At 42.6% G+C, this 17307-nt stretch overlaps 1 protein-coding gene across 1 annotated transcript; it reads left to right on the forward strand.

Annotated features, from left to right (window-relative positions):
- Positions 1–1601: 1601 nt before the first annotated feature.
- Positions 1602–16839, forward strand: LOC140327965 (uncharacterized). Its single transcript, XM_072407219.1, has 6 exons — positions 1602–1767; positions 3278–3335; positions 7106–7169; positions 13057–13278; positions 14681–15284; positions 16610–16839. Exons 1-5 carry the CDS (start codon positions 1646–1648, stop codon positions 15268–15270), a joined length of 1056 nt encoding a protein of 351 aa, XP_072263320.1. The 5' UTR covers positions 1602–1645; the 3' UTR covers positions 15271–15284; positions 16610–16839.
- Positions 16840–17307: the final 468 nt, after the last annotated feature.

The raw sequence follows: 17307 nt of genomic DNA on the forward strand, positions 1-17307 counted from the left end.
TAATCCCTATTGCAGAAAAGTTATTATACTCATCTTTCCCGTGCCTGAGTCTCATACCCAACCCCATTTCCTATAGAAGAGGTATTATACCCCCTCTCCGGTGTCCCATGTCTTCTATCTCCCCCTTATCCCCTCTCCGGAGTCTTATGTCCCCTATCTCCCCTTATCCCTAATAATAGAAGAGGTATTACACCCCCTCTCCTGTGTCCCATGTCTTCTAGATTGTAAGCTCTTCAGGGCAGGGTCCTCCCCTCCTGAATCACTGTCTGTATTAGTCTGTCATTTGCAACCCCTTTTTAATGTACAGCGCTGCATAATATGTTGGCGATATATAAATCCTGTTTATTATTATGAGTAATAATAATATCCCCCCTTATCCCCAATAATAGAAGGGGTAATATATCCCTCCCTGGTGTCCCATGTCCCCTATCTCCCCTTATCCCTAATAATAGAAGGGGTATTATACCCCCTCTCCGGTGTCCCATGTCCCCTATCTCCCCTGGGTGATACCCCCTTTCCATGCTCTGTGTCCCCTACCTACCCCCCATTCCCTGGAATAATTGAGATATAATCCCCCCTCTCTGATGTCTCCTTTCCCCCCTCCATGATGGAATTAATATCGGTGGCGCGGTGTCTTGTAGCACCGTGGTGCCAGCTTCAAATCTCAGGCAAGGAACTATCTGCATGGAGTTTGTATGTTTCCTTCCGATCTTCTCCCTCATCCCATGAACAATTATTATTAATAATATTATTATTATTATTATTATTATTAATAATAAACAGGATTTATATAGCGCCAACATATTTCGCAGTACATTAAATAGGGGTTGCAAATGACAGACGAATACAGACAGTGATACAGGAGGAGAGGACCCTGCCCCGAAGAGCTTACAATTGGCTTCCTCTTCATACCGTGTCAATGTGACCATGGTAGGGACATTAGATTGTGAGTCCCGGAATTTCCTAAGAATGGAGGTGTATTAGTTTGGGATTATGGGTGGTGATAGCAGCCCTGGAACCGGCACCTTTAAAAAGAAGTCATTGCCCCACCAGCACAGGCTTACAATAAATCAGGCTGAGGTGCGGAATGAGAATATTTCACCTTTTCATGGATCCAGAGATCCTTAATGTGGGAATGGCGCATCCAGCCGGTAACCCAATGGCTTTTATTAGATCTGAGATGGAGCTCGGGCCCTAATCCTCACACCCAATCAGGAACCTGGAAGTGCTAATACCATTCCTCCTGAGATGTTATTTCCCGGTCAGATGGCAATTAGAGAAGAATGGGAAATATAACAGGACTGGGCTTGCTTTTGGGTAAATCCGGAGCAATGTCAGGTGGCAGCCATATAGAGAACCCCTGGATGGGGGATACCAGGGGCACCGGTTTGCTCCTTGGCAGGTGGATGGGTTTACCTGAGGCACAGGGCCTGGCCTTCACCAAATACCCCTGGAAGGGGTAATGGGCCCAGGTAGCCCCCCGGCTACTTTGGATGTTAGCAGTTTGGGGCCCCTCATTAAGTTGGCTCGCCAGTGGGATTTCAGCGCATGTTATGCAATATTCTATATAAGCTAATGCAGCCATTGCATTGTATTAATTTATTGCAACTCTCTAATTCCCAGCAAGGCTGCAGACTGCAGTTCCATGGCTCCCCCTGTAGACCATTCCCTGCATTACACTGATGGCACCTTTACCTGGGCACTGCTGCTAATCAACCTGGTTCTGCTGTCTGCCGCAGCTCTCCTGCACTGCTTGTCCTGCAAAAGGTAGGTTCATAATGAACACTAGGGGGAGCTGTTTTATCTGCCCAGAATTTGTATTTCTGTCCATCCAGCAGACCTGACTTTTCCCTGCTGCAATTCACTTACAGGTCTTGTCCCTCCCCCAGCCTGTGATTGGGCAGTGAAAGGAGAAGCAGTTCTTCTCTGCTCTTTCCTCCTATCAGCATGCCCCTTTTAAGCATTACATTTTGCTTCTAATTAATTATGGGCAAAGCCTGGATTCCCTTCATTCTATAAGTTTTTATTATCTTTCACATGCCTGCTGATGTGTCTTTTGTCCCTTAATCTTCCAATCATGTTTTTATATCGTAGATCAGCCACTGGAGGGCGCTCTCAATCCACCTCTTAAGCAGTGCATGGTTTTCAATGAGTTTCCAATAAACAGTTGGGTTTGGACCATGTTCTGCTGAATTTTATCTTTTTGAATTTTATTTTAAACTACATTTTAGAATCTATTTATCAAGAATATAAATCCTCTTTGTGCACACCAAATACCTTCCCAGATTCAGATTTTACCTTTTTAAGTATCTGTGATATTATCACTGAGCTATAAGTAAAATATGCAAGGAGCAGAGCTGTGGGAGGAGCCAGCAGGCCACACCCACAACAGACTGCAGGTAGGAAATTACAGAAGAGGCGGAGACAAGACCAGTCACCCTGCACAATAAGAGAGAGCAGCAGTGGCCGGTCCGTATTACAGGAAGTTCCTTCCTCCCAACATTCCTTATCTCAGAGTTCAGCTTTCATAGGAAATAAACCTTTGAATAATATCTAATTTCTGATCCCTGGGGGCTTTTAATTGTCTGCATGTCTGTATGCTGAATTCTCAGGGTCAGGAAATTGAATCCATCTGATATAGATCAGCGCTGAGGATCTGCCAGGTTTGATATATTGCTGTGCAAGGCTTCTGTGTGCAAAGTGATGAAAGCGAGCTGACTGCAGTGAACCCCTGAACCCTTCAAACTCCTATCGGCCCCCTTAATGAGCGAGCTGGGGCCACAGGGGGGTTTCCAACTCTATGGCCTGTTTTGTGTTTTTCCCTTTTTTTAAATTATTGTTGCAACAGTTTTATTCTAAAATATTGGCACTGCAGTACCTCATTTCTGCCATTAGATGTCCTCATTGGCAAACAATACCAAAGCTGTCAGTGGACAGTGAATGAGGAAGCTGCACAATGAGCTCATGTCTGTCACTCTGATCTCTCCTCCCACCAGCATGCCTCTTGTCCATATAAAAACTGATTGGCTCCTTGTACATCGTCTTCCTCTTAACATTCTATCCCTGCTATAAAGCTGAGTAAGTGGCTGGGTGGACAGAAATACAAATCCTTTGGCAGGTGAACCATCTCCTTTCTATGGACTCTATCCGGGTGAGCCTGAAATGAAATATTACATTTTTATAATAAGTCACGGCAATACGGCACATCTACTGCATGCCGGTATATGATCTGTGATGTGTGTCAGTGGTTTGACTCCTTTCATTGGCTGTTTTGCAGGAAACAAACTTTTTCTACCGGAAACAGCGAAACACAAAGTTCTGAGCCGAACAAAGAGGTAAGAGGAGCAAGCTGGGGGGATGGCAAAGTGTCAGCCTGACCTGAAATATAATAAAGGGTTAAATCACCAATCCTGTGCTGGGTTCCCACCCCTGCTGTGCCCAATTTGAGGGGCTCCCACCATCCCATGTGACACTGAGCCTCCATGATTGAAAGACCAAAATCCAATGAATGAAAGGGGCGGGGCTAGAGACAGTCAGGCTGGAGAGGGTGGGGCTACATGATACTAGAAATGAGGCGGGGTCTCACAATGTGAATTGTTGCAGCTTCTAATGTACATTGTGAAAAGACTGAAGGGGAGGCAGGAGGGCAGATTTAATGGAGGGGAGGCCAGAGGGCAGATTTAATGGAGGGGAAGCTGGCGGGCAGATTTTAAGAAGGAGAGGCTGGGGGGTAGATTTAATGGAGGGGAGGGTGGTGGGCAGATTTAATGAAGGGGAGGCTGGAGGGCAGATTTTAAGAGGGAGAGGCTGGAGGGCAGATTTAATGAAGGGGAGGCTGGTGGGTAGCTCATTAAATAAAGGGGAGGCTGGAGAGAAAATGTAATGAATGGAGGCTGGAGGGCAGATTTGCTGAAGAGGGGGATGAAGGGTAGATTTATTGGAGGGAGACTGTGGGCAGATTCCTGGGGAAATAAAAGTCTGCATCATAGAAGAAAGCCATTAGTTATAAACCTCCCCCAGTCCCCGGCCTGCCTTTGGTATATCAGGTTCCATTTGGCCTCCCCACATCATAGACCACCAACCTAATCCCCCCAACCAGACTGATTACTATCCAGAGCGCTGACATTCCATCTAGCAGAAACCATCATTGCTGAAATGTTGCCGGGAGGAGGCCCGGGCTCTGAAGACGTAGAAGATAAAACCCATTCCAGCTGCTCATCCATCTCCCTGAGTTTCTCCCTGAGGCCACATGGAGGAGCTGCATCCATCACTGCCCCGGGGGGGTAAACCTTAATCCAATATCTCCTTATTGTGGTGGGCGTGAGACGCGCCAGAAATTTATGATGTGGAGACCCAGTAACAATTTAACGAGCAGAGCCGAGTGCTGGGGATCTATAAAGAAAATAGAAATTCCTCGATAAATTCCAACCAACAGCCAAATCTGGATGAAGACATCTGGAGGGATCTACAATGGAACACCATGAGGACCAAACTGTCCAGAGCTTCTGGTTCTTGTAGGATGAAAGTCTTCTGCTACCTGAAATCCACCACAAATTCCACCAACACTCCTTTCACAGAGATTCATCCGTAAGACTTCAGAAAAGAATATCACCAATGTTTTAAAACCATGGAAGGTTCTTTTCTTCAAGGCCCCAAAAGTTTGGTTGGTGATATTCTTTCTTCTTCTTTGCTTTCATCTGGATGAAGACCTCTGGAGGTATCTGAGGATGACTGCAGGAGGACAACATGAAGAACAAAACCTCCAGGGCTTTTGGTTCTTCTTGTAGGATGAAAGTCTTCCGCTACCTTAAAGCCACCACAAATTCCACCGACACTCCTTTCACGGAGATTCATCCTTAAGGGTTCAGAAAAGAACATCACCAATGTTTTAGAACCATCCAAGGTCCTTTTCTTCAAAGCCTCAAACGTTTGGTTGGTGATGGTATTTCTGTTTCATTGCTTTCATCTGGATGAAGACCTCTGGAGGTATCTGAGGATGATTGCAGGAAGACAACATGAGGACCAAACCCTCCTGAGCTTCTGGTTCTTGTAGGAGGAAAGTCTTCTTCTACCTGAAAGCCACCACAAATTCCACCAACACACCTTTCATTGAGATTCATCTCTAAGGTTTGAGAGAATCATCAATGGTTTCTTCAAGGACATGAGCAGGAAACCCCAAAAGGTTAATTGGTGATACTCTTTCGACTTTCCTTTTATCACCAACAAGAGACAAATACAGAGCCACTGGATACAAGTATGGACCCTTCATGTCTCACTTGTGGTCTTCAAAAGTTTGGTTCATCCATAGAAAATTATTGGAAGAACCCTCTATGCCGAGCAGAGCCGAGTGCTGGGGACCTCTAAATAAAAGATAAATTACGAGGGCTATGGTTAGAAATTTCTTGATAATCTCTAAACAGCTGAATCTAAATGAAGAAATCTGGAAGAATCTGAGGATGATTGGAGGAGGACACAATGAAGACCAAAACCTCTGGAACTTCTGGTTCTTGTAAGAAGAAAGTCCTCTGTTACCTGAATTCCACCAACACAATTTTAATTGAGATTCATCCTTTAGGCTTGAGAAAAGAGTACGACCAATGTTTTAGGACTTTTCTTCAAGGACTCGAGGAGGAAGCCCCAAACGTTTGGTTAGTCTTTTAACTTCATTCCTTTCACCATTATAAGGGCTATAAATATAAAGTCAGTAATCTCCAAACAGCCAAAATAGGAAAGAAGACATCTGGAGGTATCTGAAAATAGCTGCAGGGGAAACCATGAAGACCAAAACCTTCAGGGCTTCTGGTTCTTGTAGGAATAAAGAGATATCACTCTCATGATTTTCTTGGGGAATTGTCCTTTATTTAGGCTTTCATATGATATCAACAATGTTTCAGGACCAAACAAGGACCTTTTTTTCCAGGCCTTGAAGAGGAAGCCCCAAAAGTTACAATTGGTGATAGTCTTTCAACTTTATTCCTTTCATCACCAACCAGAGACAAATACAGAGCCACCAGATACAAGTATGGACCCTTCATGTCTCACTTGTGGTCTTCAAAGTTGGTTAATTCATAGGAAAACCTGGGAAGAATTCTGAAGTCTGGTGAATGTCCAGGGACCCATCTACAGTTATGTTCTCCTTCACTAAACTAGGGCTATGGGGCAATTGGCCAAAGTTTTACACCTGCCTAAAGGATTATGCACTCATATAGGATGGGACCAGAACAGACAATACATGAGGCAGAGTCTCTAGCAGGGATTTAGGGAGGCAAAGCTGTTCCCGTCACTAGGCTCCTTTCCTTCCTTCATTCAGTGGTGATGGTTCTCCTAGTTAGAAGGTCTAAGTAGGGCCATCAGGTCTTTCCCAGAAACCCCCTTACAGACCTTAATATCACTGGACAGGGTGGAAGACGGAGAAGCTGCCCCCATCTCTAGACCTTTGTCCTGTCCTAATCCAACAATGGTGATCCTCCTAGGAGGAAATTCAAAGTAAGCACATTGAGTTTGAGTGCCTTTTGCTCCCAGATCATGACCCTCAGGTTTGCTCTGCTGGTCACAGCCATTGAGAATGGTATAAGTACAATGATTTCTTACAAAAATTACCAATTTCAAAGTCAGAAAAATTTGAGAACTTTGAAATTTGTTTGAGAGTGTGTAAATTTTATTTCACTTTATTTACAGTAGATTTAGATTTATCTCTTTATTGCTTAGGAGATACAGCTTTTACTATTGTAACTGTTGTGCACTTTTATAACTGGCCACTAGGTGGCAGAATAAGTCTTAGTTTATTATGCATGGAAATGAACATTGTATATGGATTTAAATGGCTGTGAATGAAAATGCAGCTGAAATGATAGTGGACAATAATAGTAGATATAAGAGCTATAGTACAGAGGCTGATACTGCTGACCTTCTTTAGAAAATGCTAGTTGACCGGCTGTTATCCAGTCTCTTTGTGTCTGCAACTCAATCAAGCTTGCAAGACCTTGGACATCCCATTCTCCTTTTTCTTCTGGCGTATGTTCAAATAACCCATCCACGTTTTTTCTTATTGGTGATATAGCATGGGAGCTGTAAATTAATATAAATAAACGTTTTGCTATTCTAGGTGGTGCTTCAGGAATCTGAGATACCAGAGAATCATGGGAAAAGTAATGGAGCCATTCCTGGAGGTAGGCATATATATGGCATGCACTTCAAGCATAATAGGTGGCACACTGGTTCTCACCTTGCAATGCTAAGCCAGGTTCATATGATGGTTAGGGTACTATCTGCATGGAGTTTATTTATGTAAATACTTGAAAAGAAACTGATCTTGAATAAAAAACAAATTACTTAATTTTACCTGGAAATACAGGTAACAAATACAGGTTTGATAGCTGCAAATACAGGTTTGATAACTGCAGGTAACTGCTTTGAATCAATGTTATTATGGTTTGCTCCTATATATTATTTTGTGTAATATTGTTGGCCACCAGTAGATGGTGCTGTGTCCTCATGTATGCCAATTCTAAAAACATCATAAACAGCAAAGTGTTTGGTATACATTTAAAATGGTAACGCAGCGCCATCTACTGGTGTGACCTGAGTATAAATCAAGATTCTTTTTTTCAAATGGCATTTAAGACATAAAATAAAAATATGTACAATATATGCATATTAATTCTGGCCATCATTTTTAATTTTTAGCTTTAGATATATAAGGTAGGTTAAGAATTTAAAAGGACTTACAGCAGAATAAGGAGAGAGGTGTATTTTTTTTATAAACCAACACCTGGCATTCCACAGCTTAACGTGGGCTTAATATAAACAGCTATTGCACTTTTATGGAAAGTCCCCTTGAGCACCTACCATACATTATCCTTATGATTATTTTTAGCAATTGGACTATTTTTATCTCTCATAGGTAGAAATAACAGTCTAATAAAGATTTTTATAGCCTAGTCTGTGATATGACATATGGTGACCAGCGAGCTTCCTCTACATACACAGACTATGCTTTGTCTCCGGATCGAGAACAATGAGCCGCTCCCTATAACCACTGCAATGACTACGGGAACATATGGGCTCTGTACTGCAAACCATATCAGGGCTGCAGTAAAAGACGTTATGGGAATGAACTTTGGTTTATTCAGACATCTGTTTGGGTGTATATGAGGTGTGAATGATACGTTGTCATTGTTTATTGCAATAAAGTCTCACTTTGCTCTTTGTCTACAGAGCATTATAAGTTCTTTCTTAAAGGGACAGTTCTCCTAAAACTAAAATCTCAGTGTCTGGTAGATGGTGTAGACTGGGTAGACCTTAGATGAACGCAGCAACGTGAAAGAAGTCCATAAACATTACCTTTCCTTTTGCTTCCATGACCAAATATAGTTACAGTCCTGAGAAACCTTCTGATGATGTCTACAAAGAAGCCAACACTCGGGATGTTGATCTCCTAGGGATCTCAATAGTTAATTTTGCTGACTTCCATGTCCTGTAATTAGGGAAGGTCAGGTTGGTAGCTCAGGACAACACTACACATGACTACAATGGGTTTTGGTCTTCACAGAAGAATGGAGGGATGGGAGAGTAAAAGTAGACCACCATTGAGGGGAACCTTCTTTGCTCTTCTTCTTCTCAGCTCTACATTGATCAAGTAAAGGTCCACCTTAGGTCCTTTCTGTTCTGGATAAACATGGCTGAAAATGCCTTGAAATAGGCAACCTTTAGGGTTGCCAAAGGTTGGGTGGCTTTCAAGGTGACCACTCATGGTCAAAGGGTGGAAGTTTAGTAATTTCATATTATCATATCACAGGACAACACTACACATGACTACAATGGGTTTCTTCTCCTGATCTTCACAGAAGAATGGAGTGATGGCAGAGTAAAGGTAGACCACCATTTTGGAGAACCTTCTTTGCTCTTCTTTGCTCTACATTTTCCAAGTAGATGTCCAACTTAGGACCTTTCTGTACCCAAACACTGAATAAACATGGCTGAAATTGCTTGGAAATAGCCAACTTTTAGTGTTGCCAAAGGTTGGGTGGCTTTCAAGGTGACCACTCGTGGTCAAAGGGGGAAGTTTGGTAACCTCATAATATCATATCACAGGACAACACTACACATGACTGCAATGGGTTTCTTTCCCTGGTCTTCACAGAGGAATGAAGTGATGGGACAGTGAGGGTAGACCACCACTGAGGAGAACCTTCATGCTTATCTTCTTCTTCTCTGCTCTACATTGTCCAAGTAGATGTCCAACTTAGGACCTTTCTGTACTCAAACACTGGATAAACATGGCTGAAATTGCTTGGAAATAGCCAACTTTTAGTGTTGCCAAAGGTTGGGTGTCCTTTAAGGTGACCACTCATGGTCAAAGGGCGGAAGTGGTGTTCATGCCTATTAACCTCTTTCTCTTTGTGAGATTTTTCAAGTTTGGTAACCTCATAATATCATATCACAAGACAACACTACACATGGCTACAATGGGTTTCTTTTCCTGGTCTTCACAGAAGAACAGAGTGGTGGGTGAGTGAAGGTAGACCACCATTGAGGAGAACTTTCTTCTTTGCTCTTCTACTTCTTCTCTGCTCTTTACCAAGTAAAGGTCCACTTTAGGCGTTTTCTGTACCCAGAAACTGTAACACTGGATAAAAATGGCTCCACCATTTGCTTGATACCCTAGCTCCATCTCTGTTTCCTTGCTATCAATTGGGGTTCTGCAGTATTATGGATAATGAGAAAGCTAAATCCTACAGGGAAGACGTTGGTTGCACTTTGATGATTCTCCAGCAGAATTATCAATATCAAGTATTCAGAGTTGGTTCTTTTGGACTCCTCATGGACCCTAGGGGTGGTTCCCCTCTGTGTCCTTCTTAAAGTGTCTTCTATCTTGGTTCCAACCAGGGTTGAGGGCACCTAAAGGAGGATCCAAAGGGGATGTCCTGTACACTCCCCCGATTGCAAAATCATCTCTCCTTCTTCTACTTTGCCTTCGTATACTGAAAATCAGTTTTAGGGAAGAGCAAACTGGGCCAGTACCCAGAGTCCCTACTTTTTCAGTGCCCCAAAGGGCCGGGGCGCAAGGATGTGGAACACTGTGCATGTAATGTAAGCCACTCCTTCATAACTGCCCAGTGCCCAGTTATCCAAAACCAACCCTGTGCATACTATTGGTCATGTGTTCCCCAAAGTCATTCTTGGCCTGTCAAAAAAATTAGTTCATTGCACTTTTGAATGGTACCCCAATTCACCAATGGGAACCAGTTTTACCGAGGTGTAAAGTATGTCCCAAAGTAGGTTTAAACATGTTGCTTTCAATCTTTTAAAATCTTCAGCTTTCATTAAAAGACCACCCAGTGATCCTGCCATAAGTCCTTGTTCTGTCACTTCTGGTATTGATTGACAATTGGCTAGTACCGTATTTTTCGCCGTATAAGACGATCCGGAATATAAGACGCACCCAATTTTAAAGGAGGAAAATCTAGAAAAAAAAAGATTCTGAAAGATTATTCCCCTTCTGATCACTCATGTGCCATTCATACCGGTATTCCCTTTCTGATCACTCATGTGCCATTCAAATTCCCTTTCTGATCACTCTGTGCCTTTCAAATTCCCTTTCTGATCACTCTGTGCCTTTCAAATTCCCTTTCTGATCACTCTGTGCTTTTTTTCCACTGTAGGGCAGTTAGGACAGGGAACAGCAGGGGGCGCTGTGCCGGCTTCTTTCACTGCAGCCAGGAGGAGACACGCTGCTGCAGAGAAGAGACACACGCAGGATCAGGTATCGGGTGAGTATCTTATTTTAATTATTTTATAACACATTTGTCGTATAGGACGCACCAACTTTCCCCCGCCCCCAGTTTTGGGGAAGAAAAAGTGCGTCTTATATGGCAAAAAATACGGTAATTGTTACCCTGTTACTGCACCCCCTGGTGGAGGCTACAAGCATTTGCACCCATTGGACAGGCTTAGTTCACTGGTGTCACCCCCCTCCAACGCCTATTTAATTATCTCTTTATTCCATCACCTATTTAACGTGCGTTGACGTCAAGTCTTCAGTCGCAATCGCAATCAATATCTGCATTAATTGCAGCAATATGTCATGCATTGAGAAGAAAAGAATGGCAGCTCAGACATCTTCATTTGTAAATGTCACTGGAAAGAATAGAAAGCGCAGATGACAAATTGAATTGTTCTGATATATTCCGCCCACCTTTGTAATAGAATCTTATATACACCATTATATACGCCATTGTCTGGTAAAGAAATTGCCCCATAACCTGACACTGTGCCCCCTAGTGACCGCAGGATGTCATTACAGGCCCGGCACGTGTCACAGTCACCCCACATTGTGCTGACGATCATTAATCTCTGAAAACATTTTTGCAGTGGGTGTGATGAGAACTGGGAAACTTTGCAGAAACAAAAGCCTGGCTTTTTTGGCTGCTTTTGCTGAACAAGCAGAGGCAAGGATTGCTGAAAGGGAAAAATCTGTATATACAAGTGTCAGGTATACCGGATTTATAGTTTATAGGTTGTACTGATGGCATGCACTATAGTTGCCTTTAGGCCTGGACCTGCTTACAAGTCTGACAATTGCCTAAAATGTTGCTTTATCCTAATATATAACCCTAAAATGTATATGTCCCCAAATGGCAGGAGGTGTAGGGAGCTGGAATGATGTGCATTTAGAGCCCCCAAGTTCACTCAGGACCCCATTGTGTCCACAGCCATCCCTGCACAGGGCAGGATGACAACGCTGCTTCTAATTGTAAAGGCAGGAGTTGTCAGTCTCTTACAGGTAGGACCTCCTCCAGGTGAGAAACCATGTATCAGGTTCACTTAAAATGATTGACTCAACCCCTTGAATTCTGGACCTTTTTTTTCTTTAATCCTCACGAATACCAAAATGTTTTTCTTTTTTTTTTCTATTTTTGCGGTGCTTTGTTTGTGCCCATTATACCATGTAACATTTTTGGTAAACCCAAAGGTAATATAAATTAATTTTTGTAGTCACAGTACTATTTTTAATAAAGCACACATAAATGAGTGATATCATTTTTTCTTTCTTTTTATAATGTGTCGATCTATATAGTTAATCTGCGTAGAAAGTGCTGGTGGTTTTCACTACTTATAGGTGAACACTAGAGGGCAGCAGAGAGACTGCAGTGTCCCAGGATTTCTTGCCTTGTGTATAATGGATGGGGGGGTTACATTGTAGTCTCAGCTTTCCACAGCACAATGGGGTGGCTACAAATAAAGACACGGAGCATGAATTGTAGCTACCGGCATTTAGGATATGCAGCTCTCTGTGATAGAAAGGATTTATGGACACCACATGTACACATACCAGGAGGAAGAAATGGATCAAAAACACACATTTTTTTTATTTTTCTACTCCATTTATTTATAAATGTGCTCTATTTATAAATTATTCCCCTGTCAATTTGTCTGAAATTTGTTGACAGATGGTCAAATTTCTAGTTTTGGCTGTTTCCCCTACTTCTTAGATTGTAAGCTCTTCTGGGCAGGGTCCTTTCCTCTTTCTGTGTCTGTATCTGTCATTTGCAACCCCTATTTAATATACAGAGCTGCGTAATATGTTGGCTCTATATAAATACTATTTATTATTATTATTATTATTATTATTAATAATATTAATAAAAATAATATTATTAATATTAATTTCAGTTCCTATTAAAACAATGATACGTGCTGCCGCCTAGTGGCCAATCTCAAAAGTGCTCAGTTGTCACAAAGGAAATACATTCTGTATAAATATTATGAATGAATCTAGAGTGAATTGGCTATAAATAGAGCTGCCCCCACTCTCTGGATCCCTCTCCCTCTCCTTTTTCTGCTTGCTCCTAACGTCAACTCATTTAAACATGCAATTAAAACCAACCTACCCGTCTTTATTTGTCTCTTAACCCATCACTTCATATCCATCATTTTTTTCAGTGATCCCTGAATTTGAGGTGAGATATTTTGCATTATTTGAAGTGTGTGAAAGTTTGCAGAAAGAGCTTTTTTCTCATATTGCATTCGTGGCTTACTATTTTTTTTTTCCAGGAACAATTAACACAAAAAGTGAAAGTAAAAAAAACAGGAAAAAGGTTCAAGCACCAGATAAGAATGGATTGGTAGTAAAGGACGCATCTCTTGATAACTCGGCATCTCTTGATTTGAAGCGTCGAGGTCTCCCATTACCTCCTATAAACTCTGTGCCATCGGAATATGAAGACCCATTGTATGATTTTGTAAAGGACGAGCAAAATTCAGTGCATCACGCCAGTAAGTACGATAGGGAAGTGGTGATATTAGGTCTTGGCTGGGTGATTGTACAATTGTACAATGGTTGGGCCATTGGGTGATAAGGGTTGGGTCGTTGGGACATAATGGTTGGGCCATTGAGCAATAATGTTTGGATGGTTGGTTGGTAATGGTTAGTCATTGGATAATAATGGTTGGGCCATTGGGTAATATTGGTTGGACCATTGGGCAATAATGGTTGAGTCGTTGAGCGGTAATGGCTAGGCCATTGGGCAATATTGGTTGGGTCGTTGGGTGGTAATGGTTGGGCCATTGAGTGATAACGGTTGGGCCATTGGCCTATAATGGTTGGGTCGTTGGGCGATAATGGTTGGATCGTTGGGTGGTAATGGTTGGGTCATTGAGCAATAATGGTTGGGCCATTGGGCGATAATGGTTGGGTCATTGGGCAATAATGGTTGAAGATGAAGATCCTGGTCATTACTCCTCCCCAATGACTTCTATATATGTATATGGCACCAGAAGATGGATACAGAATACACAGAGCCATTAGGCCTTTCTCTGAAAATCCTCCATCTACATTATTTAGGCTTTTCTCAACCTTTTTAACATAGGGAACCCTTGCAATATTTTGAATGTAACCTGGCTGTGTACACTAACAGGGAGAAAGTCAGGGTCAGCAGTGACCCCAGTGGTTGGTGGATGTTGGGGGAGGTATTACACCTGATGACTACCATTGACAAAGTGTTTGTCATTGCCCAAGTAGTCAACAATACCAAATTTAGTGTGATAAAAATTGGCTCCCAACCAGTGGCTTACCTTGCCAATCATGTTGTGAATGGCAGTTGTCAGCAGTAGTACCTCCATTACCATCCACCATTGTGGCCACTGGCTCCATGCCTGTTTGTGTAAAGCCATTGGCTGGTGGTTGTTGGGTCCAGTTCATTAGCAGTTAAACCTATATGACACCTTTCCTAACCCTGGCAAGGCAAACAACTGGTTGGGATCCAGGTTTTACCATGGTAAGTGTTTCAATGTTGACCATTTGGGCAATGACTGCATCAATTTGGAACAAACTCTGACATCATTGCTTGTTGGTAACACATCCCACCAAACCACATAAATACTCTGGATCGGCCGTTATCAAACTTTTTAACCTGGGGGAACCATTGAAATAATGTTCAGGTAATTAGGGAACCTAGGCTATAATTAATATCATGAGCTCAGAGTGTGATAATATGATATTGGGCAATGAAGAAGAATGGGTCAACCATTCAATGTTGGGCAATGAATGGGGTCAACCGACCCGAGAGGTCCATATTGGAACCCCTAGAAACCTCTGTTTTCTATATATCTTTGGAAAGTTGAATACAGATTTCTTACAGCCCATTGATATTTCATATGTATGGTATTTGTTCTGCAGAGCCTGGATCAAATGAGAAACATCTGGGCAAAACCTCTGGGAGCAACAGCACAACGGCAGAAAACAGTGGCGGCGTTCATAATCCTGACATCCTAGAAAACTTAAACCCTTTGTACACCTCAGTAGACGAGCTGCACCAGAAAATAGCAGAAATCAAGGAATCAGGGATGAAATATACACCAGAAACTCAGGAACCAGGGGCTGATCTCCCCAGTCCTGGACCATACCAAGGAAGTGAAAAGGGGGGACTGAATAATTTGAATCCTCCAATTAATGAGCCAATCTACTCCGTAGTGCGTAAAGACAAACTTTCTATTAAAAGGTCCCCGGAAAAAACAATTATACAAAAAGAAAACATTGTGGCTGTAGAAATGGACAACATTCAGGCTAAATGTAATTCCAAGGCTTCTGCAAATCCACCTACAGAAATGAATTTACAGGTCCCAGGCACCTCCTCCTATAAGTTGAACATGATGCTACAACGTTGTAAGAAAAGAAGTTATAAAAGTTCCACACCCCAGACAACCATTATTATTGACTTGGAAGAACCTCCTCCCCTTCCTGATAGAATATTTGATATTGAAAAATGAAGGTTAAAAATAAGGTAAGTCAGCAAGTTTAAGGTAAAATGTTTGTTTTGTTGTTGTTCTGAAGTGTTGTGGTGAAGTTTTAAGTTTCTCAGTTTAAGTTTTTCCGTTTCTGAGAGACAGGAAAAGTTTTGTATGAAGAATTCCACCACTAGTCACCTCGGTATGTAATGTACTATGCCAGAGAGTACTCTTAACCACTGTACCACCTTCAATGCACACTAGGGGCTCTAAAGTCAATCCTTTGGTCTGTCTATAAATTACATGCAATGGTTTGTCCTAGGACCTTTTTCCCCAGCCAATCCTAACAATAACCTTAACAAAAATTTTACCAAAATTTTGAAGAACCTTTAAGCATCTTCTATACTATGCTGGAAGTCTCCTCCAACCACTGCAGAGGATATCCTAGGAAATATCAGGGCCCCCACCCTAACTGGACCCTTCTTACAATCATATCCTAAAATACCAGAAGGTTTATTCTAGGAACTCTACACCCACCCCTGGTAGGTAGCACGGGATTACCTAGGGTGTAGAGTCTTGTCTTCATCATGGCACCCTACCAGGGTTGATGGGCTGGGCACTCTAGTGGTCATGGGGCTACTTTGCTGCAGGGTCATCACCAGGTTGTGGCCCCAGGCTCTCCCCAACATGGACAAGCAAGATCACATTGCCTCAGTATTGGGAAAGCCGGCTAGCGAGTACAGAACAAGTTGGATATAAGTAGAAAGTATGGAGGCAAACAGGTCAAGGTCCAGGTCAGTGGCTGGCAAGAATTGAGGTCCAGAGATGGCAGGGCAGGTGGTAGATAATTGAGGTCAGGGTAGGAGCCAGAAGATAAGTAGGGTCAGTACAATCCAAGGTCAGGGCAAGTGGAAAACAGGCAACAGAGTTGGGTTCGAGATGGGGCAATGTCTGAGAAGCCTATCAAGTAGAATAATACTGGGTAAAGTCACAGGAAGTACACAAGGGATCCAGCAACCTGCACCTAGCACTGGAGTGGCGTAAAAAAAGCCAAGTAGCCAATAGTAGGAAGGGATCATTACCAGGAACTAACTCATTCATTGGCTGGAGGACATCTCCAGCTGTGTACAGTGTGCAGGGGATGCAAAGATCGTCGGAGATCACGTGACTAAAGAGAGGCCGGGGATGCTGAAAGTTGCACAACCAACCCTGGACCCTCCTAAGCCAGCAGGGAACCAAAGCCAGTTCTGCACTGGGGCCCACTATTTGCTATGTCTGACTTTTCTATAAAAAAAAGTGTAAATCTAAAAAGGTTGTGTGAATCTTGAGTTTTAATATTCTTTGCACCCACATCCATAACCCATGCTTTTACTTTGTGCAGGACAATACAGGAACAGATATCGAGCTGGAGGACTGACCTGGACACCTCAATAAGAATTACTCCGTACTGGGTGCTGATTGCTGGAGGAAATGTGGACATTGTTTTAAAGACATTTTGCCGCGGCTGTGTGATCTTGGCACATCATGCCATGGGATGGATTCACAGAGGCAACCTGGACTGTACATATGAACCAATGAAATGTAAATAGAATAAATACATGTTACATCAGATGAACATGCCTATGTGGTATGAAGGGGGAGGTGCTTGCAGTTTGATGAATGTACATACATGTTCTTGGTCATACCAGTTCTGCCCCGCACGCATACCCCTATGCCCAAATGTAGTCTGCTGCATGGTCAATGGTGGCCATTTCAATTGGAAGGTTGGATGTCAACAACACTCAGACCTCTGCCAGGGCCGGGTGTATGGTGGAGCAAACTGGGCAATTGCCCAGGACCCCAGCTCGCAGAATCTTAGAGAATGAATTATGCTGGAATTTTGTGCATTTGGGGTCCCCACTTTGCCCAATTTTGTGCAAGTGATAAAGTTCCACCCCCAAAGAGAGGTGAATATTAATCTTCTTCTTCTGCAGGCTGCCTCAATTTTTTTTCATCCAAGACATGTTTCCTATTAAAATCAATGAGCACACAGATAGGACTCTGGGTGCAGTGGGTAAGTAGTAATATACTATATACTGG

This window comes from Pyxicephalus adspersus, chromosome 4 (assembly GCF_032062135.1).
Source record: "Pyxicephalus adspersus chromosome 4, UCB_Pads_2.0, whole genome shotgun sequence".
NCBI lineage: Eukaryota > Metazoa > Chordata > Amphibia > Anura > Pyxicephalidae > Pyxicephalus > Pyxicephalus adspersus.